This window comes from Tenrec ecaudatus, chromosome 7 (genome assembly GCF_050624435.1).
Source record: "Tenrec ecaudatus isolate mTenEca1 chromosome 7, mTenEca1.hap1, whole genome shotgun sequence".
Classification (NCBI taxonomy): domain Eukaryota; kingdom Metazoa; phylum Chordata; class Mammalia; order Afrosoricida; family Tenrecidae; genus Tenrec; species Tenrec ecaudatus.
In genome coordinates, this window is record NC_134536.1 from 52,603,657 (window position 1) to 52,628,224 (window position 24,568).

The 24,568-nt window shown below is 39.9% G+C and overlaps 1 protein-coding gene across 2 annotated transcripts in view; it reads left to right on the forward strand.

Moving 5' to 3' along the window:
• The window catches only part of FAM184A (family with sequence similarity 184 member A), a 147,279-nt gene extending 125,734 nt beyond the window's left edge, over positions 1-21,545 (forward strand). Inside the window, exons 12-18 of one of the 2 annotated variants that reach the window (XM_075553947.1) lie at positions 2,704-2,831; positions 4,428-4,612; positions 5,228-5,374; positions 14,338-14,455; positions 16,316-16,420; positions 19,416-19,618; positions 21,227-21,545. In XM_075553947.1, the coding sequence (XP_075410062.1) occupies positions 2,704-2,831; positions 4,428-4,612; positions 5,228-5,374; positions 14,338-14,455; positions 16,316-16,420; positions 19,416-19,618; positions 21,227-21,308 (968 nt within the window). In that variant the 3' untranslated portion in view covers positions 21,309-21,545. The remainder of the gene's footprint in view (positions 1-2,703; positions 2,832-4,427; positions 4,613-5,227; positions 5,375-14,337; positions 14,456-16,315; positions 16,421-19,415; positions 19,619-21,226) is intronic. The other variant, XM_075553948.1, reaches the window with a different exon arrangement.
• Positions 21,546-24,568: the final 3,023 nt, after the last annotated feature.

The window sequence follows — 24,568 nt, forward strand, 5'->3', positions numbered from 1 at the left end:
TTGTCATATTTGCATGCATCTGTTTCTGACTTTACTCCTCTGTTCCATTGATCCATGTCTGTCGTTCCACCAATAGCATGGAGACTGCAGCCATATAATAAATTTGGAGATAAGTAGAATTACCGCCTTTTTTAAAATTACTCTCAAGCTTACTGCCATTCCGACTCATAGCAACAAATTGCTCTAACTAGGCTAATTATTTTGCCTTTCCAAATAATTTCTCCTGTATCTGGAGAAATAGAGAATTGGATGAAACTTCTGTATCAATTTGGGGATAATGATACATTTAGTCTGCTGAGTAAGATGGAGTCTTACAGTCCATGAAAATGGTCTATCCCTCCATTTATTTGATCTTTGATTTCTTTCATCAATATCATATAATTGTCAGCATTTAATCCTATACATGTCTTATTAAATTTACATCTAAATATTTCTCTTTTTTTGGGGGGGGGTAGGATGAATATCAATGATATCTTTAATTTCAGTATTTATCCTTTGCTAATTTATAGAAATACAATTGATTTTTATGTATATTTTTCTGCGACCATTCTGAACTCATTTATTAGTTCTGATCGAGTCTGGCCCATATTTCCTTTTCTTGTCTTATTACACTGACTAGAACTTTCTACACTGTTTTAAATAAGAGTAAGGGAGGGAACATACCTATCTGGCTCTTGAGCTATAGGATTTGTAGACTTCTCTGGCAGGCTGAGGAAGCTCCCTCTATTCATACTTTTCTAGGAGTTTTTGTTGTTGAATTTTGTCAAATGCTTTTTTGGTATTGATTGATATGGTTATGTACTTTCTTTTACTTTTTAGACTGTTAGCATAGAGGGTTACATTGATTCATTCTTGAATATTTCTGAACCAAGTTTACTTCCCTTCTGGAATAAACCCCACTTGACTACATGCATAATTCTTAATACTCATTGCAGAATTCTCTTGACTAATGCGTATGAAGGGTATTCACATCTGTTTATGACTGATGCTGATCTCTGGTGTTTGCTGATGTTGTACTCTGTCTGATTTTGGTGTCAGGGTTTCATGTGCTTACCAAAGGAGTTGAAAGTATTCTCTCCTCCTGTTTTCTGCAAAAGACTCTGGACTTTTTGTTAATTCTTCTTTAAATGTTTGGTAGAATTTTCTCATAAAAACATCTGCTTGGAGATTTGTTTTTAGTTTTAAATTTTGAATTCCATTTCTTTAGTAGTTATGAGGAAATTCAAGTTTATCTATTTCATATTGGATGAATTCTAGTTTGTGGTGTCAAATATATAATGAGCTTTCTTAGTTTTTTTTTTTTTACTATCCACTTAATGTGTTGTACAATATCTGTAGTGATAGACCGGATTTCATTTTCAATATTGATAATTTGTGTCACCCTCTTCTTTTTTTCCTTTTGGTCAGAGATTTGTTGATTTTATTGGTGTTTTCAAAGAGCTAGCTTTGTGTTTCTTTAGTTTTTCTGTATAGTGTTTCTTTAAAATATCATTAATTCCTATTCCTTATTATTTCCTATTCTCTGTTTACTCTAGATTTAGTTTGTTCTTTTTCAAAATTCTTAAAATTGGAACTTAGATCATTGATTTGAGACTTTCTTTTCTAAAAAAAAATTATTTAGTGTTATAAATTTCTCTTTCAGCATTGCCTTATCTGTGGTCCATAAATTATGACATGTTACAGTTTAATTTTCATTCTTTAATTTTCCCATGGATCATTCAGAAGATTGTGACTTTGAAAATATCTGGACATTGTTTTACTGTTATTCTATTAATGCTTGCTAGTTTGATTCCATTGTGGTTGAAGTATGAATTCTCCGATTTCAATTATTTAAAATTTGAAGAGGTATATTTTAGGGTCTGACTTGTTATCTTTTTGGTCCATGTGCCAGGGGCACTTGGAAAAGTATGTGTGTTCTGCTTTTGTTCATTAGAGTGGTCTTTATTATGAATTAGAGCCTATTGAGCCCCTCTGTATCCTTGAGGATTTGCCTTGTAGATGTTCTATCAGTTATTGAGAGAGGAATGTTAACTATGATTCTTCCGGCCTAGCCTTTGTATGTTTTTGCAGCTCTGTTGCTTATGACTTGGTGCATATATATATATAGGATTGCTGTGTGTTTTTGAGAGATTGACCCTTTCCGTGGTGTATCTCTGGTAATGTTCTCTGTTCTGAACTCTGCGTGGCTATTGTTGTTGTTTGCTGCTGTTGAATTTGCTGACTCAAGACAACCACATGTAAAACGGAGTGAAATGTCGCCCCGTTCCCCGTCATCCTCAGGATTGCTGGTAGGCTCAAGTCCATTGTCGCAGCCCCTGTGTGTTTTGAGTATCCTCCAATCCAGCAGGCTCGTTTTCTAATACTCTTCAGAACAACATTCTCTGTGAGCCGTCGGGTTTTCCTTGCCCAATTTCCAGAAGTAAATCGCCAGTTCTTTCTTCCCAGTCTTAGTCTGTAAGCTCGGCTAAAACCTGCCCATCACAAGTGATCTGGTCTGTATTTGAAATACTGGTGGCATGGATTCCAACATTAGAGCCACAAGTAAGCCACCATGATACAACAGCTGACAGATTTATGGTAGATAATAATTTAAGAGACATATAAATGTGTCCTTATGTAAAATAATAGCAGCCTATGACTTTTATCTGAATTATCCATAACATTTGGAAATATGCTATACCTCTTTTATTCCTTGACTACCAGCTTCCTTGCGCTCAGAACTGAACCACCAACATGCAGCTGCAATTGATTTGCTCCAGCATAGTCACCACCAGGAGCTGGCAGCTGCTAAAATGGACCTCGAGAGAAGCGTAGAGATCGGCAGACGGCAGGTAAACGAGAACACTCTGTTCTGTGAAGATGTCTTAAACGTGAGCACATTAGAGGTTTACAATTATTTTGTAATAATTGGTGTTCTCACTCTTTATGATTTATTATCTTAGTTGAAGAGTTTCATTTTAAAAGAGAAGTTAGCCATTTGACCTTAGTGTTTGTGGGCCATGACATCACATTTTATCTCCTGGTCTTGAAATGTTTTGAATTTGCTTCCATCCTGGGGCGTGAACAAGTGAAATATGTAAGTCAGATGGAGACTACAGCAGTGGTGCTGTCCAGTCGCACTTTAAATCCACCGTGGGAGCCACTGGACGCACGGGCCACCTCTGACCAGTCCACCGCAGGAGACTGGGTGGCACAGCTTTGGAAGAAGCAGGTCCTCAGAAAAAGCAGGCCCGCAGGGGAAAATAAAAGGTAATTTATAGTCCCACGTAGCACTACACAGCCAATTTTCGTATTTTTAAGCTGTGTCCTTTAGGCAAGTATTCCCCACACCACCAATGAGTCCATTTTGACTGATAGCAGGCCTGTACGACAGAGGAGAACCGCCACACCTTCACTTAGGCCATTGAATCGTGGTAGCGGCCACCTGCCACATCTTCCTCCCACGGAATTGCTGTGTATTCAAATTGCCCACCTTTGGGACAGCGGTTGAGTGCTTTAGCCACTGCATCACCAGGGCTCCTGTGACCAAATATGTATTCCTTCCATTAGAGAGTTTATGATATGAAATGTATGAATATAACCTGTCTATTTTAGGCATGGAACCGGGTAGCCAGTTCTTATTTATTTATTTGTTTGTGTCTTATATTCTGTTAGTCTTCAGCTGTGTCAGTGACAACCCATAGTTTCTCTTTGTTGCCAGGAAATTTTAAAAGACCCGCCTTGAAACAGTGGAGGGAAGTTCTACTCACTTCCAAGTAGGCTAACTACTAAACCCACGATGTCTGCTCTTGGAGCGCTTGCAGAGCCGTGGCTCCAGGAAAACAGGGGAGCTTATCTGCCACGCCTGCTAATTGCTGAGCATCACTGGGCAGAGTCTGCTCTGTGTGTGTGTGTGTGTGTGTGTGTGTGTGTGTGTGTGTCTTCTTAGCAATGACCTGCAGAAACAGAAGTTCTTTTTCATTAAAAAACAGTGGTGCTAGCTCCTTATAATTCCAGGCAAATGGGCTTCAAAAATTTCATGGGTAAATTCCATTATCTTTTCCTACAAACTTTTTAAAGCCTCTCGTATAACTTACCGCCTATTTCAAAGCTCTATGTTCTTTCCTCAGCTTTGCCACTGCCTAGACATACATATTATTCTCAGACACACCACCTTTCGGAGTATGGGGTTCCTTGTCTATAAAATGAGGGAAATGTGCGTCTGGGATCTTTTGGATCCCATGTAGCACTGACATTAATGGAGCTGCGTTCCCATCAAGACACTTGTTAAATGTATGGGAAGAGGAGAGGCCCAGACATGGTCTCATTTTTAGTTTGCTCGAAGCCCCGTCAGGGAGGGGACACTGGACAGCGTGTCATTTATTCTCTCTCAAAAAGACAATCATCTGGTTCGTAGAAAATGTCTTAGAAGTATTCGTGTTCTTCAGAGCCAGGAGCACCTGGGCAGATTAACAGACCTCCAAGAGGAATTGCGGCACAGAGAGCATCACATCTCTGATTTGGATAATGAGGTGCAGCAGCTCCATGAGAATATCAAGGCCCTAACCAAAGAACTGGAGTTCAAGGGCCAAGAAGTCCTCAGAATCCGAAGCGAATCTAACCAACAGATGAGGTATGCTCTTCGATCCAGCACAGTAAGCATGCTGGGGATTTCAGACTGTGCTTGTGCTGTTTAGCTGGACATGCCTGTGTGCATGACTGGACTCCCCCTCTAGTGAGTTACTGCAGGCCACTGTCCACTATGCTTGACTATGTCACAATCCATAACATAGATGGCACGCTGTGGTAAGTGATTCATGTGTATTTGTTAACTTTGATGAGATTAGATTTAATATACTGAAGTCTTTTTTAAATGTTATTTTTATAAAGTGCAAAAGCATTAAAGGAGACAATTTAACAAGCTAGAAGATTAGAGGAAAGTAGCTTCGTTTGGGCAATTTTCAGTAGATTGTCCCTACAACAAGGGAACCTGGTGGCGCGGTGGCTAAAGGGCTGGACTGTGGACCAGAGTCAGCAGTTCACACCCACCAGCCGCTCCGGGGGAGGAAGACGTGGGTGCCTGCTTCCGTAGATCCTGTGGGGGGAGTTCTACTCTAGCCTGTCGATCGCAGGGGGGGAGGGGGAGTGTTGTTGGTACCTCTGAATGTTTCAAATCTAAGAGACTATAGAAACTTTTCAAAGCTTGACTTCAGAATAACGTTTTCTTAACTAAAAATAAATTAAACAGGTTGCATGAACAAGATTTAAACAAGAGACTTGAAAAAGAGCTGGATGTCATGACAGCAGACCACCTGAGAGAGAAAAATATCATGCGGGCAGACTTTAATAAGACTAACGAGCTACTCAAGGAGATAAATGCAGCTTTACAAGTGTCGTAAGTCACGTTGTATTCAACCAAGTTCCTACGTGGATGCCAAACAGGAGCGCTGCGCCGAGCGCCAGGCCAGCGACTGATGTTAGGGAGTTTCGTGTTACATTACTATAGTCGTTAGAATGTGCTGTGTGCTGTCGGGAGGGAGGACACAGCTGCGAGACTGTTGGATGATTGTTCCCTTGGCCTCCGCTGCTGCTGTGCACCTGGGACGCGTCTAAAGCATTATCCTGCAGGAAAGCAGCTCTGTGAGCCCCGGGGCCTTAGTGGGCTACACACTGAGCTGCCAACTGCGGCGTCAGCGGTTCAACCCCACCAGCTGCTCCCCAGGAGAAAGGCGAGGCTTTCGTCTCCTGTAAACCCTGACAGCCTTGGAGACCCCGTCCTTTATGGGTGCTGGTAGTTGGAGCTGGCTGAGTTTACTTCAAGAGTCATCCATGATGTGATATGAAGTAAAAGAGCGTTCTCTGAACAATAGGACGGTTATGATATTATTTGTATACATATAGATATGTGCTGTTAACTATATTTTATTAAAATATCCTAAAATAAGCATAAATTTTAGTAATAGTAGTTATTTCCCTAGGAAGCATATCTCTATATACTTCAAGAAAGTCACAATTAATGACCAAACACATAACTTTCTGTTTTAAAGTCAAATATTTATATTTAACTCCATCGTGCCTTATTCTGCATTCTGGATCATCCATCCGCTATTTACTGCCTTTCTATCAACTAAACTGACTTTTCTCTTTCCTGTAGTCTTTCCTTCGCTATTATCACTCAATCACATTCCTCCAATAGTCCGCTCACATTTCTTCTATTTAACTTAGTCTCCTAATAAACACTGTTACATATATGTGCATGCGTGTCCCCACACACATTGACGTAAGCAGAAATAGAAAACATGCCACAGTGGCTCGCCCTGTTAGGAGCCTTTGAGGTGAGCTGCTCTTTTTGATGAGCATCAGTGTTGATAGTGCTTGTCAGAATCTTTGCCTTCATAAGTGCTTATTAGGTCTTTTATGGATGAATTTTCTTGACAATTCCTTCAGTAGTCCACTTTGTGAATGGGCCCTTGGAATTGTCAGGCTATTCCTGGGGTCATCGCTTCCAGTCACAGTGACTGCTGTCTGCTACTAGGAAGGCAATTTGAAAGACCGTGTGAGCCACGGGAAAGGTTCAAGTGTCTGTCTGCCTTGTAGAAGGTCTCGTAAGCTCGGGAGTCTCAGAAAGCTGGGGTTCAAGTTTGGGCTGAGACCGTTCATCAGACAGAGCTAAAATCCAGACATCCCAAGCCTTTCCTTTTTGCCTGCTTTTATGACCCTGTTTCACACAACCAGGATCAAGGAATTCTCACTTCCTACTGTGAACATGCTCTGTCCGTGTGTCTTTATGCTGTTGCGTGTGTGTTTTTATACATTGTGGATTTTCAGTAAGTAGTAAATAGGAACTTTTAACTTTTCTATATGGTTATCAGTTTTAGTAATTGAAGAATATTCATGGCAATTACAATGTTTCCTAGACCAACCACTCATTTTACCTTTTGGCCAGGGTCCATGCTACCCCACTTATTTCTTGTTCCCCTGGAAACCTGCTGCCCCCTGTGATGAGTGTGGAAGCTTCTTACTTCTGCTCCATCAAAGCCTTGAGGGCTTAACCAGGGGTCCTCAAACTTTTTAAACAGGGGCCACTTTAAACGGGCCTCAGACCCATTGGAGGGCCGGACTATAGTTTAAAAAAAACAAACTATGACCAAATCCCTATGCACACTGCACATATCTTATTTTGAAGTAAAAAACAAAGGGGACAAAAACCCCCGGCCGGCCGGCCAGACAAATGTTCTTGGTGGGCCTCATGTGGCCCGTGGACCATAGTTTGAGGACCTCTGGTAGACACTCCAAGGACGGTCGGGAGCAGCAAATTTCAAACATGGAAGAAAGCGCCGGCTCCGCAGCTCTTATGGAATGATTATTAGATAGTTGTAAACAATCACCATAGTAAAAGCATTGTACCTAATAAAGTGTCATTTAAAATATTTTTAAAGAATAAAGTGAGGGAATGAGTTTTGTTATTATATCCATGTGTTTCCCTCCATGGTTAAAAGTATGTTAAAGCGAATTGAAAACAGGTCATTCAGAGATTGTTCCTGATTATTTTAGTCTAACGTTCCCTTAATTTAAGGAGCCTTGGTAGCCTGGTGGAGTACACCTTGGGCTGCTTACCCTAGGGCTAACAGTTCAAACCCACCGGGTGATCCATGGGAGAAAATGAAGCTTTCTGCGCCCATAAAAATGCACAGCCTCAGACACTGTGCTACAGAGTCACAGTGAGTAGGAATTGAGTCCATGACAGTGAGTTTCGTTTTTTTGTTTGTTTTAGTTTGGTGTATGTTAATTTACTTTCCATCATACTCAAACAAGAAGAAAATCTCTTGAGGGGTTGTTGAGCTCTTTTGTACTTTCCAGGAGGCCTGGTGGTGTAGTGGTTATGCACTTAGGAGAAGGGGCTTCCTCTCCTGTAAACACTTACCGCCTCAAAACTCACAGGGCACTCAGACTTTGTCCTGTCGGGCCCTATGAGGGCTATCAACGCAGTGGCAGTGACTTTGGTTGGGGTTTTGTACTTTCAGTGTCTCCTAATTGCAAAGAAGCTCCTCTCGACCTTCAAATTACTTATTCCTTAAAAGTTGTTCAAGTTATTCTATCTACAATCCCACAATAAGTTCTTCTTGTTTGGTTTTTAAACGACCTGTTAGGTTTTTTGTGCACTCTCGGGAGATAAGAAGGGGGCCCTTTGTCTCAGGGTTGACATTGAATAGGGTCGGAGTGGAAATGCTAGTCAGAGTCTGAGCTCAGGCATGGGGATAACAAAGGTTTGTCCTAAAACATGCCAGCTGCTTTATTTTCTTCATGTAAGACATAGGAAAGGATGGTATGAAATAGAAAGGGAACTTTTAAAAATCTAAATGAAATGAAATTCCTAAAATATATAGTGTTACTAATGAAACTATTGTTTGACTGATTTTTAAAAATCAATTATTTGTTTAAAAAAACAGAATGGGTGTCTATTAAGTTGTGTATACTTTTTATACAGTTTGAACTTTTAGGCACTTATAGTTTATGACTTTGTTGTGGCCCATGAAGGATAGATATTGACCTATATATTTTCTCTTTGTCCACAAAACAAAACAGAAAGCCCAAATGAGGGCACATTTGCCTAACGAGAGATCAACATGCCCCTAAGGAATTGTGCACACCCCCCATCTCTGTGGTCTTTGCCTGACCTGTCAGGGGAATCCTGTTTTGAGTCAAAAGGCTGCAGGCACTCGGGTGGCTTGATGAAGGCAGACTTGTCTAGACTAATCCAACTTGGGTGACCATCTTTCATTTCTGGCCGCCTCTACTATTTTCTTAATACCGTATCTTTTAATGGCATGGTTTTAACTTACAGGAAAATTGTACATCACTAAGTAAAACAATCATCACTGCTGAAAACCCGTATCTGAATGGAAAATTTAAAAAAAACAATTACACAACTAGAAATTTTGTGAAAATAAAACCAGGCATACTTGTGCTTTGGGAAATGGAGTAGCAAATCGGCCCGTGCTTGATCTCATTTGGGGAACTGAACTGACCCTTTCTCCTTCCTGTGGTTAAAAAGGGTACAGGAGAAGGAAGTTCTCTCTGTGCCACCAGCTGTTCACACCTGGCCCTGGGGGAGCAGATGCCTGCCCTGCGTGGGCAGCTAAAGAAAGGGAGCATGTTAGATGTTAGCCAACGAGGGCTTTAAATAGATATTGGAATGGTTCCAAGCTTTGTTCTTAGAATTTTAAAGGTATAATGACTCTGGAAATATTTGTCAGTTAAATTATATAATATTGCTATTTGTTCTCTCCTTTAATGCTCTACCATTTGTATTTGCATGGATTATGTTTTTCCAATTTAATCAATTAGTTTTTCCTTTCAGATCTAGGAGTTTTTCTGTTTTATTAGTTTTGTTTGTTTATTTTGATAATGTAACGATATTTTGTTAAGAGGAGGAAAGTGATAATAATCACTACAAATAGCTTTAAATATCCTTTAGAATTAGATAAGGCTATGGATTGTGATAAGAGTTATATGAGCCCCTAATAAAATGTAAAAAAAGAAAAGAGGGGGGAAAAAAGAAAATGATTAGGGCAGAGAATGTACAGATGTGCTTTATACAATTGATGTATGTATATGTATGGATTGTGATAAGAGTTGTATGAGCCCCTAATAAAATGCTTATTTAAAAAAAGAATTAGATAAGGTTTTTTTATTTATTTATTTATTTTTTGTAGCCACCAGAGCTACTAGAAGCAATTCAAAATCTGGCCCTGTAGTTTGCTTTAATTTTTAAAAAATCATTTTATTAGGGGCTTAGGCACCTCTTATCACAATCCATACATACATCAATTGTGTAAAGCACATTTGTACATTCATAGCCCTCATCATCCTGTGGTTTGCTTTAATGATAAAGAAAGTGCTACAGTGACCCCTTGTGGCTACTTTCAGTATAAAACCCAAATAATTGTATGCCTTGACTCAAAACTCAAATGAATAAATAAGCGTGGACAGCTCCTTACAGGTGCAGAAAGGCCTGACTTCCTCCTCTAGGGTGGCTAGTGGCTTTGACCTGCTTACTTTCTGGTTAGCATCCGACTTCCCCTCCAGGACTCCTTTCATTCCTTGTCTTAAAACCCAAAACCAAACTCACTGCCATCCAGTCGGTGCCAAACTATAGCAACCGTGTAGGGCAGGGTAGAACTGTCCCTGTGGGCTTCACGGCTGTACCTCTTTAATTTAGTTTCAGGGAAAGCCCCATCTTTCTCCCTCGGCGCAGCTCATGGTTTCAAACTGCTGAGCTTCCAGTTAGCAGCCCAAATTGTAACCACTATGCCGCCAGGGTTCCTATTTGATGACTAGATCTGTTATTTTCAGCCTCCTTAAAGCTTTTCACGTAAAATCTGTAGAGGCTAAACCCTGCCAAGTCTTGAAGTGACATCAGTGTAAGCATCATAAATTGTAATTTTTTTTCGCTCATTTCCCCATGTCATCAAGAACAAAAGTAAAGATAGTGTAATGTACATACTGCATAACTGACCACACCCTGCATTGACAACATTCCGAAAGGCCATGAGCTGATCCATCGCTTCCAAAGCCCACGCTTCCTCATCGCCTCAGTTTCCCACCCGTTAGAACTCGAGTCCTGGGGCTGAGCAAGGAGCCAACTGAATTCTTTCTAAATCCTTTCGCCTGGATGGAATTCGTGGGCTTTGGAGTATGAGGAAGAGCCCTGGTGAAGCAGGGGTTAACCATGGAAAGGTCGTCCACAGCTCTACTCTACTGCTGTTCCCTCAGAGGAAGGTGTGGCCATGGGCTCCCAGAGCGAGGGGAGCCTCAGAAGTGCCCCAAGCAGTTCCACCTGGTCTGGCAGGGTTGTTGTGGGTTGGAATGGACTTGATGACAACTGGTTTGGGGTCTGGCACTCAGATACACGGGGATTCTGATGTCTTTCGGCAACGTAGTGTAGGGACAAGAATCCCTGATGGCTGGAAAGAAATTCTCTAGGATTACTATGACTAGGAATAAACTCAATGGCAGTCAGCTTCTTTTTAGTTTACTTCCCCTGGAAATAGTTTTAAAATGCTAGGATAAGGAAACAATACTGCTGCGGGGTTCCAGTTCATGTATGCATGAGTTTGTTCCAAAGAAAACATGGTTGAACTTGTCTCTCCCATCAGTGGGTGGCTGCTGACCTGTCCTCTCAGTCATGCACTCTTCCTCGTCTTGTTGGGGTGGTCTACTAAAGGAAAACGTCAAACCAAATGGATGGCTTCCAGGGGGTTACTGGGCCAGTGAATAAATTCAAGGGAGACAACAAACTCAGGAGCAGGGGAACAGTAAGAGATCTAAGATCAATGACAAGGAGGGTGTAGAATGTCGGGTGGTGGTTGAGCAACTGTAATGTAGCTGAGAGAAATTACTGAGAGCCGAATGAAGGGTAAACATGAGAGTGGACAGGAGGAAAGGAAAATCGAGGAAAGAACCAGGCAGCAAAAGCTACATATAGACATGAATATATGTAAATATACTAATATATAAAGATAAGGGTATTGGTCTATGTACATATATTTATATGTTAAAAGCATTAAAGTAGCAGGCGAACTCTGGACCTCTACTTAAGTCTTCCCTCAGTAGAAGAACACTTTGTTCTAATAACCTGGCACTGTGTGATACGCAACTTCCTGACACAATCACTGAAGACAGAATGGGTGCATGCGTAAATGTAGTGAAGAAATTGATGGTGCCCGGATATCAAAAGATATAGCATTTGGGGTCCTAAGTACCTGAAGTTAAACAAGCGGCCATCTAGCAGGAAAGCACCAAAGCCCATATGGAAGCAGCACACCAGCCTGTGTAGATCATGAGGTATTGATGGGATCAGGTATCAGGAGATCAAAACCAAATAATCATATTGATGTGAAGGAAAGGGGTCAGAGTGGAGACCCATCTATAGACAATTGGACATTCCCTCACAGAAAGGTCACACAGAAGAGACAATTCATCTAGGGTGCAGTATGGCACCAACAAAATGCACAACATTCCTCTAGTTCTCTGATGCTTCCACCCCCCAATATCAATACCCCAAACCGGATTACATACATGGCTACAAATAAGTGTTTTGACACCCATATTCCAGGACAGATCAACCCCTCAGAAACAGTAACAGAAGTAGGGATTCCATGAGGGTATGGGAAGGAAGGGGGGTGGGGGAGAAAGGGGGAGGTAGCAATGATGGATGTATAACCCCCCCCCAGGGGAACAAATAACAGAAATGTGGGTAAAGGGTTAACAGTGGAATGTGTAAGATATGAAAAAAATAATTATATATAGTTGATTTAGGGTTCATGAAGTCAGGAGGGTAGGGGAGGGAGGGAAAAGAGCTGATATCAAAGGGCTAAAGTAGAAATATAATGTTTTCAAAATGATGGCAACATGTACAAGTTCACTTGATTAATTGATCTATGAATTCATATATTTGTAAAAGCCTCCAATAGAATGATTTTTAAAAATAAATAATCTTAAAAAATAAATTCGAGGTAGAGAGGTCAGCTCAGAGGTTTATTTTTTTTGGAATTCCAAAGGGATCATTTTCTCAAAAGGATACAGGACAAACTTAGTAGCTTATTACAAAGAAGTTTTAAGAAAATTACAAATTGCACTGATTCAGAAAAGGCCAGGAGAGTAGTACTGAGACATTGTCTCCCATTACGACAGTGGACCTGTTCATTCTTCCCGGGTAGCAAGGATTGTTCCTACAAGGATTGCTTTGGAAAATCTTGGCCCATCTGGCCTACAGCCCTGATCTTGCCTCTCCGGGCTTCTCTTGGGTTCCAAACCTCAAAAAACATTTCAAAGGAACATAGTTTGAATCCTTGGAAGATGGCAAACCTGCCATTTTGAAGTGGTACAAATGGAAGATTATAGAATTTGGGTGGGGGGGGGCTCGAGAGTGTGGTAGTTAATCTGTTGTCAATTAGAGACTTATGAATGAGAGGGTGGAGTTTAGCCTGTCAATCAGATCACAGTTTGACCTCATTTAGAGGTGCTAAGGAGATAAATAGCTCCATGGAGGTGGGATGCAAGCTCACTCCCTGGGAGACATTGCAGCTGACAAGTGCCCTGAGCTGGAGGAACCACGTGCAAACCCCTGCCAGCACTGAGTTCCTTACAATACCACTGGATCCACAATATTTCCCACCCACTGGACTGTGATCTTCCTGCACTCAGCACCATTGCATGTGTTTCATGAGTCTGAAGAGGACTTTATAGATTGGTATCAGACATATGGGCTAATATCAGACTTATGGACTTGATCTCGACTGGGCTTGGAAGTTTTCTTAATGTGTAAGTTACTCTTTGATATAAAACTCTCTTACACACATATGAGTCTCCCTGGATTTGTTTCTCTAGTCTACTCAGACAAACACAGAGATAAAAACACCACCTTCAGAAGGGTACAGAAATTGAGGGAAGATAAATCAAGAAACAATAGATATGTTTGTTTAATGAAGAGTTCTATGATTTTGCAGTAGTACTTTTTGACTCACTGTTGTATTTGTATTATTGAATGTAAGTTCAATGCTTTATATTTTGTCAACCATTATAATTTTACATTTTAATTATTTAATTCTCTAAAATTAGATGTTAAAATGCTTTATTCCCATTTTTTTCTCAAACTAAGCCATCAGTGGACACTTGTATGCTCGTTAATCTGCCCCGCCTTGTATCTTTAGATTCTTCAGGTCAGTGCCGCCTCTGCTCATAGGAAGTAGCCTCTCCTATAGAGCCCCCGGGAGCATCGTGGCATTCTGTCCGGCCACTATTGCATTTTAGACACCATGGACTACGTACGAATGTGGTTCTTACCTAATGAACCTTGCTCACCATTTTGTATGCATCAGCTGATAATGAAGACTCTATAAACTGTATTTTTCATAATCCAGAAATGGATGATGGTGTTTATATATGTTTACGTTCCTTGTTCCTTTGTATCTTGTCTTTGTCCTTTTTACATATGTTACCAAGCCTTACTTCATCACAAGCGCTTCTTATACTAAGTCTACATTTCTAGCCTCAAAACTGTTTGTTAAACGAGCCCCATTTAACTTGGGCAGAACCCTCACCTCATATCTAATTTCTCTCAACTAAATCAAAATTAGTGAAATTTTTAAAGTAACTTCATCTACTCCTGGGAAGCCATTAATAACACAATCACATAATTCATTATACAAGATTTTAAGCAAAAAAAAGCTAAAACTAAAACTTACTTTTAAATTTGGGTATGTGATCACTGGAATAAATAGTAAATATTAAAAATAAATATTATGAAGGAACGCGTCTGAGTCATCAATGAGCTAAAAGTTTTCTTGTTTTTAGACTGGAAGAAATGGAAGAAAAATATCTGCAAAGAGAATCAAAAGCAGAAGATCTACAGAAGATTACAGAATTAAAAGCCATGCTCTCAGAGAGAGACCAGGTCATAAAGAAACTAATTGTAAGATATCTTGTTTATGATGTAACCTTGATAGTAATCAATACACTGTTGATTGGAAAAATATTTTAAATTATAATTTTAAAACAAATTATAGAATGTGTTGTGATTGAGAGTTTATAATGTATGAATGAAGGGATCTCTAAAGTAATTACACTTTTATTAAGTTTGGTATCAGATTAATAATTTTCTATAATTTTCTTTAAAGAAATCATGTTAACACATGTTCAGTGTTCAATCATATGCTACTGCCAATCTATAGTTAATATACTGTTACAGATTGTGTGCATCTTTAAATGTAGAATTAGAATTGGACAGGAAAGGAGAAGCAACACATCCATGCATGTAACTTCAAAGTCAGTCATGTTCATTTCCAAATGTGTATTCCATAGACTACTTACCCAGAGAGCTACTGCATCTTTGCCTAGGGCTTCCTGATCATGTGTAAGAAAACCCATAGGCTCTCTCCTACAGATTTTCAATCCATACTGGGGTGTTAGGGACTCAGGGAAGGTACTGAAGTTTTATAAGCACTTCGGGGTCTTCTAAAATTCTGTCTTGTCCAATAATTAAAGCAAGATTTCTTGCTGCCACTAACACATAAAAACAGTGCAGTCCTGATCAGTATTTCATTCCTCAATCACTAACCAGCCAATTTCCCAATCCTTATGGGTTCAGGCCTTGCAGATGGCTCGTCTAGTTGATAACAGTTGTTCTGGTTCTTAGGTGCCTTCAAGTCAGTTTTCACTACAGCACCCTCTGTGCCAGAGGAGATCTGCCCATTACAGTGTTTTATCTTCATCACATAGAAAGTGTTAGATTTGCGAGAAAGGAGTAACTTTCAGTGACCACACCAGGAAACTAGTCAAAGGTTTTCTCACACCAGAGCCCATTCATTCTTTTCCTACTACAGCCTGCTGCCAGCCTGCCTGCCTCTGTGGACGGCGAGGTTAATGGCTGACTGGGTGGTAATAAGCGGTAACTCAGTGGGGATGAAGAATTGGGATCTGCAGGAGCACACCACATTCTCACACACACGGTGTGTCCCATGGACCTAAGGCTTTCCTTTGGTCTTCTTAGTTTAATTAGTACCTTTCAGTAGTGAAGCCAAAAGGCAAGTTCATCATCGTTATATATGGGCCATTTTCTTTTCCCTCTCCTTCGATTCCCTGTGATATATAGGACATGTCTCAGAGGCAAGTTCATCATCGTTATATATGGGTCATTCCCTTTTCCCTGTCCTTTGATTCCCAGTGATATAGGACATGTCTCAGAGAGAAGACGAACCAGTATACCACACTCACTGCCAATGAGTCAATTCTGCCTCATAGTGACCGTGCCATAGGTTTCCAGGAGTTTAAATCTTTACAAGAGGAGACTGGCTTATCTTTCTCCCTCAGCACGACTGGTGGTTTCCACCCGTGGACCTAGTGCTGAGCAGCTCAATGTACACACCAGAGATTGAATGAGCTTATCCCCATGGCCTTCCCCCCAAAATAAGGAACTTATTCTTGTCCTTTTCCTGTACAGAAACAACCAGTCCCACAAGTTAGGTCTGCTCCCACTACGCAGCCAGCTCTGTGGAAGATATAGGACCAAATAAAACAAATCCATTCTAGAAGGAAGAGGGATTGGAAAATAGAAAAAAATTATGGAGTAGAGGGTCGGGCAGGTGTTGAAAACTCATCCACCAGCAATTTATTTAACACAACTGCAAGCAAACCTAGAACACTTTTAAGAGAGTCTAACAATGCTTGTAGATATTTTTTGCAAAATTTTGAATGAAATGACATGTAGAATGGAAAAATTTTTAAAATAGCCAATCAAGAATGTTTAAAAGGTATTTAAAATTCTTTTACATAGGAGGATAATAAATTTTATCAGCTGGAATTAGTCAATCGAGAAACTAACTTCAACAAAATGTTTAACTCAAGCCCTACTGTTGGTGTAATTAATCCACTGGCAAAGGTATGTGCTGTACACACCTGTATGAATAGAAAAGCGGCTTACACTTGATTTAAAATATTTAGAATAGCAGGCGATAACGCTTCCAGATCTGTTTTCAGTTTAATGATTTTATTTTAACAATCGAGGACTAAAATGTATTAATTTTCTTGTGTCCACTTTAAGAATAAGACTATCATGTCATATCTTTATTGATAATTTATAGTCCTTAAAACAATGTTGCATTAATATTATAAAACCTTAGTGTTACCGAATTTTTTTGATATCTCTAAAGAAACTAAACATCTAGCTCAAGTTAAGTCCTTCTTTGGTGTTCAGAATTCTTTATGGGACTAGAAAGACGCTCAAGTCTCCAAAAGGTGCCCGTAACTTATGGCTTGTGCCCTCAGCGCACCCCGAGTTGAGCATGGTTGTTTTCAGAGAAGGCCTTTACTTCTCGCAGTGTTGTGCTCTTCCTCGTCCATTACAGTGGGGTGTGCCTCATGCTGACACTCGTCCATTACAGTGGGGTGTGCCTCATGCTGACACTCGTCCATTACAGTGGGGTGTGCCTCATGCTGACACTTGAGTACCCGCTGAGAACAGCGAGAAGAGCGTGATAGGGAAATGAAATGAACATGACCAAGGCCCAAAGCTCTCCACAGAGTGCTCTGTGGAGACTGGCTCTTCAGTCCGTATTTGCTCAGGTGCAGGATTACATCTCATTTTCTGTGAGCCACCACAAATTATCCTAGGGAATAAAATACTTAGTAATAATAATAACTGTGTGTGTAGATTGACCTCACTGGGATTAGATCCCTTTTGGCAGAAATCAATAATAGCATAAATGACATTTGATCCAAGTTGTGTGTTATATATCACACCTAATTGCTGTCAGGTGCTCAGCCAGAAGCATTCAAACTGCTGCTTTGACCGTCAGAGAACTGACTTCTCTCTTCTGAGTCCATTCTTCTTTCACAAGTTCCAAACGTGAAACTTTTGTGTTTTGCAAAGTAGAATGACCAAAGTAGGAGAATATGCAGCTGTATTTCCCTGCAGGTTAAAGGGTCACTGTAAGTAACTGGGCAATGAAGGAAGGTAGTTAATTTCAGTTTTAAAATTCATAATTAGCATTAGGGTGAAATAAACTTTTAATGATCAAGCAAATTACAAGACATGTTGAAACATTGTTTTCCTTTCATCTGTTATTTATTTCATTGAAATTAAATTTTTAATGAGGTATCCATTCTAGAGAACTTTAACAAGGTAATACTTTGATTTTAAAAAATAGAGTTCTACGTAGGTTTAATTCCCTCAGATAACTTAAAGAAGAAAATGTAGTTAGGATTTCCATCTTCTTTTGACTCTTAATGGTGACTTCAGTGTTCATGAATGGCTATGAAGAAGGCAATTCTTTTTTCACTCATCCTACAGTAGGATCCTTGTCAGAGTCCTTGATTCATGGGATGTCATCGAGAAAAGATGTCTTCATAGTGAGATACCACTTTATAAATAAAGGAAAAATACTGTTGGGGTTTTCTCCGTATCCCCCACCCCCAAACTCTGTAGTCATTTGATAAAAATGATTACAGAAATTTTATTATCATACATTTAAGTAACAAAAAATGGAAATATTTTAAAACATGTTACTTTTTCTTCGGAGCAGGATGATGCTCATTGATCCTGGAGGTACTCATGAGATGCTTGCTTTGAAGTTTAGGTTAAGGAATTTCCAACTGGTAGATTTTGTCGATCGTAATTACATTTTCTTTTCATCTGTTAATTTTAAAGCTAATATCTTATGGCCAATTAAAAGTATTGATCATTTTTCTTTAAAACATTTAATTTTTCTAAGAAATAAATTAATAACACCAATTGGGCAAATAGACTTCATTTTCCAAGTTTAACTTTCTTATTTCAGAAAGATGGTGCAGTAAATTTAAAACCAAGCTATGTCTCCAAACAACTTCATATCTGGGTTAGTCTTGATTGACTAGAGAAACAAATTCAGAGACACTCATGTGTGTGTAAGAGAGAACTTTATTTCAAAGAGTAAGTGTATATTAAGAAAACATCCCAGCCCAGTCCACATCAAGGCCTTAAGTCCAATGTTAGCCCATATGTCTGATACCAATCTATAAATTCCTCTTCAGACTCATGCAACACATGCAATGACGCTGAGTACAGGAAGCTCACATGCCAGTGGGTGGAAAGTCTTGTGGATCCGGTGGTTGTGGAAGCATCTTAACGCTGGCGTGGGTCTCCATGTGGCTTCTACAGCTCCAAGGCTCTGACTGCATCAGTGTAGCTCCATCTGGCTTGTCAACAGAAATGTCTCAGAGGGAGACCACACAGTATCTGTCCCACCTCCGTGGAGGAAGATAGGAGTTCCCAGAATCCTCAAGAAAAGGTCATGCCCACATAAAGGCCTCAGCAATGGCTGTGACCTGATTGACAGGCTAGACTCCACCCCTTCACAAGTTGACAGGAGATTCTGTAACTTCCACAATAGCTTAAATAAAAATATGAGATCTGCGATTGCCAAGCATCTTCTCATTCCTTCATTTTTCCAGGCAAGGACTGCCTCCCTTTGACAGATGACTAAAGCTTATGAACCTCTCAAAATTACTTTTAACTTTTCCCTTTCTCCTAATTTTAAGCTGAAATCAATTTGACCGTGTGGCTCCTGCAAGAGCAACTATTTTCCCTGTCTTTTCCTCTCGGTAGTCTCTCCTCCGTGGCATTCCTTGCACCTCCTACTCCCCGCCCAGTAAGCCAGTGCTCAACAAGTCCTCCTCCTCCTCCCTCTCCCGCAGGTGCTTGCTGCGAGGATTCCATCTGGAAGTCCTCCCAGGGTCCCCAGGCCACACTTTGGGTAACACTGGTTAATCCCAAAATTCTGGTTTAGCACAAAACTTCCACAGAGGTTTCCTAGGCCAAAGTTAAGTCATCAATGCTTTGTATAGTCTCATTTGACCTTACTCAGGGATGATTCTCACATCTGTTACTTTTCATGCAGCAAAAGAAGAAGAATGATAAATCACCAACAAACAGGTTTGTGAGTGTTCCCAATCTCAGTGCTCTGGAACCCAGTGGAGTGGGTAATGGACATCCTAACCGCCTGGATCCCATTCCGAATTCTCCAGTCCACGACATTGAGTTCAACAGCAGCAAACCACTTCCACAGCCAGTGCCACCCAAAGAGTCCAAGACATTTTTGAGGTGAGCCCCGCCTCACCAGTGATTTTTTCCCTCTCTTTTAACTTGGATATTTACCTTCTTACGTTGCAGAAACCCCTACTGTAAGGAAAGCCAGGGAAAGAAACATCGCTGTGAGACGTCTTTCAGTATCTATCACCTCTCTAGAGAACACCTTTCTTAACTCTACTGAAAAGAGTTTTTTCTAATTATCAACCTCCAATTATCTACATGCTTGAAGAGGTGCTAATTAAAATGCTTAAATCTTGATATTTATGAAGAGCTGCTGCTGCTTAGTATTATCACTAAGTTTTTTACTAAAAATCCAAATTTTTAAAAACTTTAACATTAAAAAAATTATTAAGGGGTTTTATTTGTTTGTGTTTCTTACATGTGTTCATTTTTTCCCCTCTTTCTTGTTTTTAGTCTTATTTGTAAACATACATACTCAATGTATATGCAAAATAAAATATTTGTAAACTCTTGGAACAATGATATACTTAAAGATTAAATTTAGATATAAAGCTTTTCTAAAGATAATTTTCTTACCTAAGAGTTATTGATTCAATGTATTAACTAGTAAATTTCTAAAGAAATGCATTTGGCTAGTCATTAGATCATAAGAATAAAAATACTGTTATTTTATACTAATCTGTTACTGAATTTTGCTGATTTAAGTTTAGGGTTTTTTTTTTAAATTATTACTAAATCACTGCAATATCACTAGCAATAATATTATATGTAGATAATCTCTCGTTTGGCTAAGTGCTTAACATAGTTAATGACTAATGATTTAAAACAGTTAAAAATAGCAAGATGGAAAAATACTCACATGCACCTTTAAATGTGTCTACTGCTAAATATTTTGTGTTGCTTATTTTCCCTTGTGCATGAGTATGTTCAGGTATCAGTAAGATGCATGTGCATGAGCTCAAGAAACGTGGCTACTGGAGTCCCCATTACACATGTTGCGTGCCTTGTAATTTCCCCCAAAGACGGTAGGGATCCTTTTGTTTCCTCACCTAGCCCAAAGAATCTTTAGTTATAGCTAAGATAAGTATGGGTTATAGGACTGTGAAGGTGGAAAGGGAAAATGGATTTTTAATGCACCCTTTTCCCTACAGTATTTGTTATGGAATTATCAAAGCTTAATATTAGTATATGTAGAGTAAAAATACTATTTCTAAATATACACACACATATATATACCTTTGTTTAGTCACCTACTTCAGTTATGCATAAGGCTGCATCTGTAAGAATCAAATGCTTGTGAACAGATTATGACATTTTAAAATTAAATTGAAGGGAAAAGATGCTGAAATCAAGGAACATTATCGTAGTCTCTCACATTTTTTTTTATTCGGAGAAGGGGACGTTGTTTTCCTCGGTCCTTTCTGTTCATTTTCTTTTTGTCACCGGGTTGGCCCTGTGTGAGCCTCCTCCCTCAGCGACTTCAGCTGAGCCGCGCTGTGCTCTCAGCACTCACTGAGGAGGCAGCAGGCTTTCACGTGACACAACGTCCAAAAGAAAGGCCAGTGATAGAGTCGCCACTGATGCTTTATGTGCTTGTCTGAGTATATTCCTCCAGACAGCTGAATGCTGGGTTACATGTCTCTCTCTCTGTGAATTCAGTCCTCCTCAGAGTGAAGCTTCTCCGGTGGCTTCTCCAGATCCCCAGCGCCAGGAGTGGTTTGCCCGGTACTTCACATTCTGAAAGGACTGTTGGCACGGCTGTGTGGACGGTGCCCAAGAGCATGACCTTATTATGTAAACCGTGTGCGAACAGGCTCTCCTCTGTCAAACACTGTGAATGAGAAAGTATTTGTCTCTCCCATTTGCAAATGCACTGTATTTCCTGTGACATTTATTGGAATCTCTCTAAGGTACTGTATTATGTGTGTACTTATAGCAGTTTGTATTTTTATTTGAGATGGAAAAGTCTTTAACCTTTCTAATTACTGCATAATAAATTTTGTTAGAACAAACCCTTACTGGTGTTAGTTTTTTCTTACTGAGTTTGTATCCATTTTAAAATATATCTTAATTTCAAGTCAGACTTACCAGAAAGTTTTACTGCACAACGATCATAATATCAAATGATTCAACTTCAGTAATCACACACCAAAAAAAAAATTGAGAAAGGGAAATGTGTTGTAATCTGTTTTTTCTCCTATTTCCAGCTTTAATTAAACTGTTCTATAAATTTATATGGCTAGAACGAAAGTATTTGTTCAATTGTAGACTTTTAAGCATGTTAAATAGTTCTTAAAATATTGTTGATGAGACATTAGGGTCTCTAGAGCTGTTAATATTCTGCTTTTTGACCAAATGTTCGTGGAGGGTCAGCTGTTTTGTCTTAAAATCCAGTTGTTCGTGATCATTTTCTGAGCACTGGCATAGGAACCGACTCTCAGCTAACTCCCTTGACACGGTCTCTCTTGTATTGTATGGCTGGAAGAGCTCATCGGTCGTGTAAACTGACAAAGTGTCTGGGTGAACTAAATAAATGGTATAAATGATGCTTGTAATATCACAGATCAACTTTTTTGGCAAAATATACATCACAAAACATTTGCCATTTCAATCTATTTCATGTGTGCAATTCACGGACATCGACGGTCTGTTCCCCCCGCCGTGTAACCAGCCCCACATTCTGATTTTCCCTCTTGCTTAACGGAAACTTAGTAGTGCCCCTTAAGGCATCACACCCCAGTTGCCCCTGCAATTTGTCCCTGGTGACCACTGATGTTTGTCCCTATGAACTTGGCTATTCTAGATGTCTTGTTTTTTAGTTGTGGGAAAATAAATTCAAGAGAACATTTTCCCTTTTCAACTATTTGTATATGTACAATTCAGTGACATTAAGTACAGCCACCGTTTTATGCAAACACTCTGTCCATTTCCGAATCTGTCACACACACACACTCACACGTAATAGAAGCTCAGGAGCCCTGGTGGAGCAATGGTGATGCTTCAAGCTGCTCAGTGGAAGGCAGCAGTTGGAAACTCCAGTTGTTGGAAGGACAAAAGATGGGGCTTTTACACTGCAGCGGAACAACCAGGGAAAGAAGCGCAAGGCCCCCAGGGAATGCTGAAGGTGGACTTTGGGGCCAGGACGTGGTGCCCCAACAGACTGGACTGCAAAACACTCCTACAGGCCAACAAACGATCCTTGAACTAAAAAATAAAATTTAAAAAAAATGGGGCTTTTAAACCCTGGGAAGAGTTGGACGTAGAAACCCACAGGAGTAGCTCTCCTCTAGGAGGTTGCTATGAGTCAGAATTAACTTGGTGGCGTGTTTGGTTTTGAGTTGTTTTCATTTACTGTTTTAATAGAAACTCAATGCCTTATAAACAAGAACCCTGTCTTTTCCCTTCCCACTCTCTCTGCTACCCACTAGCAAACTTTGGATGAGGGTGTTTGTCTATTCTGGATTTCATGAGTGGGATCACATGATGTTTGTCTTCTTGTGTCTGGTTTTATTTAGGCTGTCTTCAGGGCTTATCCATGGCATAGCAAGTATCCAAATTTGATTTCTCTTTATGGCTGGATAATATTTGAATAAATATATATAGACACAGCACACTTAGTAAATATTTAGTGTATCCATTCATCTCTTGATGGACAGCATTTAAGTTACTTCTACCTTTTGGTTTTTGTGAGGAAGGCATCAAATGAATGTTGGTGTGTAAGTATCAATTTGTGAGTTGTGCTTTCAGGTCTTTTCAAATATATACCCAGGAGTAGAACTATTAGGTTTTTGGTAACTTTTTTTACCCCAAACGATTTTATTAGGTACTAATCCAGACATCATACCATTCCATAGTCCAGCCACATCAAGCAGTATTGTACAGTTGCTATCAAAATCAGTTTCAAAATGTTTTCTTCCTTCTTGAACTCCTTGATGTCAGCTCCCCTTTTATAATACCACCCCTCCCCCCACACACATCTTCTCTACTGTACCCCCTAAGAACTCTTACTCTAGTTTCTGTCTCTGTAGGTTCATCGATCCTGGGTATCATATACAGAGAAACATAGAAAAACACATAGTGAAGCTTCAAGAAGGCTATCTACCATGACAAAATACAATAGATAAATCCCAATTGAGAAAAAAACACATTGAAAATATTAAAACACCGATCAAGCACAAAGTATATCAGAGGGGAGATCTCGTGAAAAGGATTGATCATTGAAGACAGGTTTATCAATAATCTCTAATAATCCCTCTCCAATAGCTTTGTCTTTCCCATCCTTCCATTAGGGTTACAGGGAAATCACTGGAGGCTTATTCCCATGTAGATCCTGCAAATGTATCTTGGGCTTCCAATGTCACCGATAGCCTTCTGCACACCAGGATCTCAGTTTAAACTCTGACATCCTTCCCTCCTTCAGATTGGGATATATCATTTACAGTCCTTGGGTTGTGGATGTTGGTGTGCTGCTTCTATGTAGACTTGACGTCTTATTTGGAAACAACCCTTTAAAACCCCAGATGCTATCCTGTTTGATAGCTGGGCACCATCTAATTTCTCCCTGTGGTAACTCCTGGTTAGCTCTTTTTGTGGATCCACCTGCGGGGCAGTTCTGTCCTGTCCTTCAGGATGCCTGTGAGTGAGATTTGACTCAATGACCATGGGCTTGGTTTTGGTCTGAGTGGAAGTGAAGCCGCACCTACGTGTGGTTCCACTCATGCATCGTTTGGCACTTCCTTAGTGATCTTTACTTGTGTGTAGTGGCCATATTAGTTATTTAGAGAAATGTCTGTTCACATGTGTTTTTCACTATCGGATGGTGTCGCTTGACCTGTTGTGGATTCATATGGATTCTTTATGTATGTGGAGACTTGAAAAAGTTCGTGTGAAAAACCCATTATCTTTTCATTCCCTTCTCCCATGAACTTTGTAAAAGCCCCATCTTAATCTAAATAGTAAAACCCTTATCCAGCTAGACCTTGGTGTGAAAAGTGATTTCTC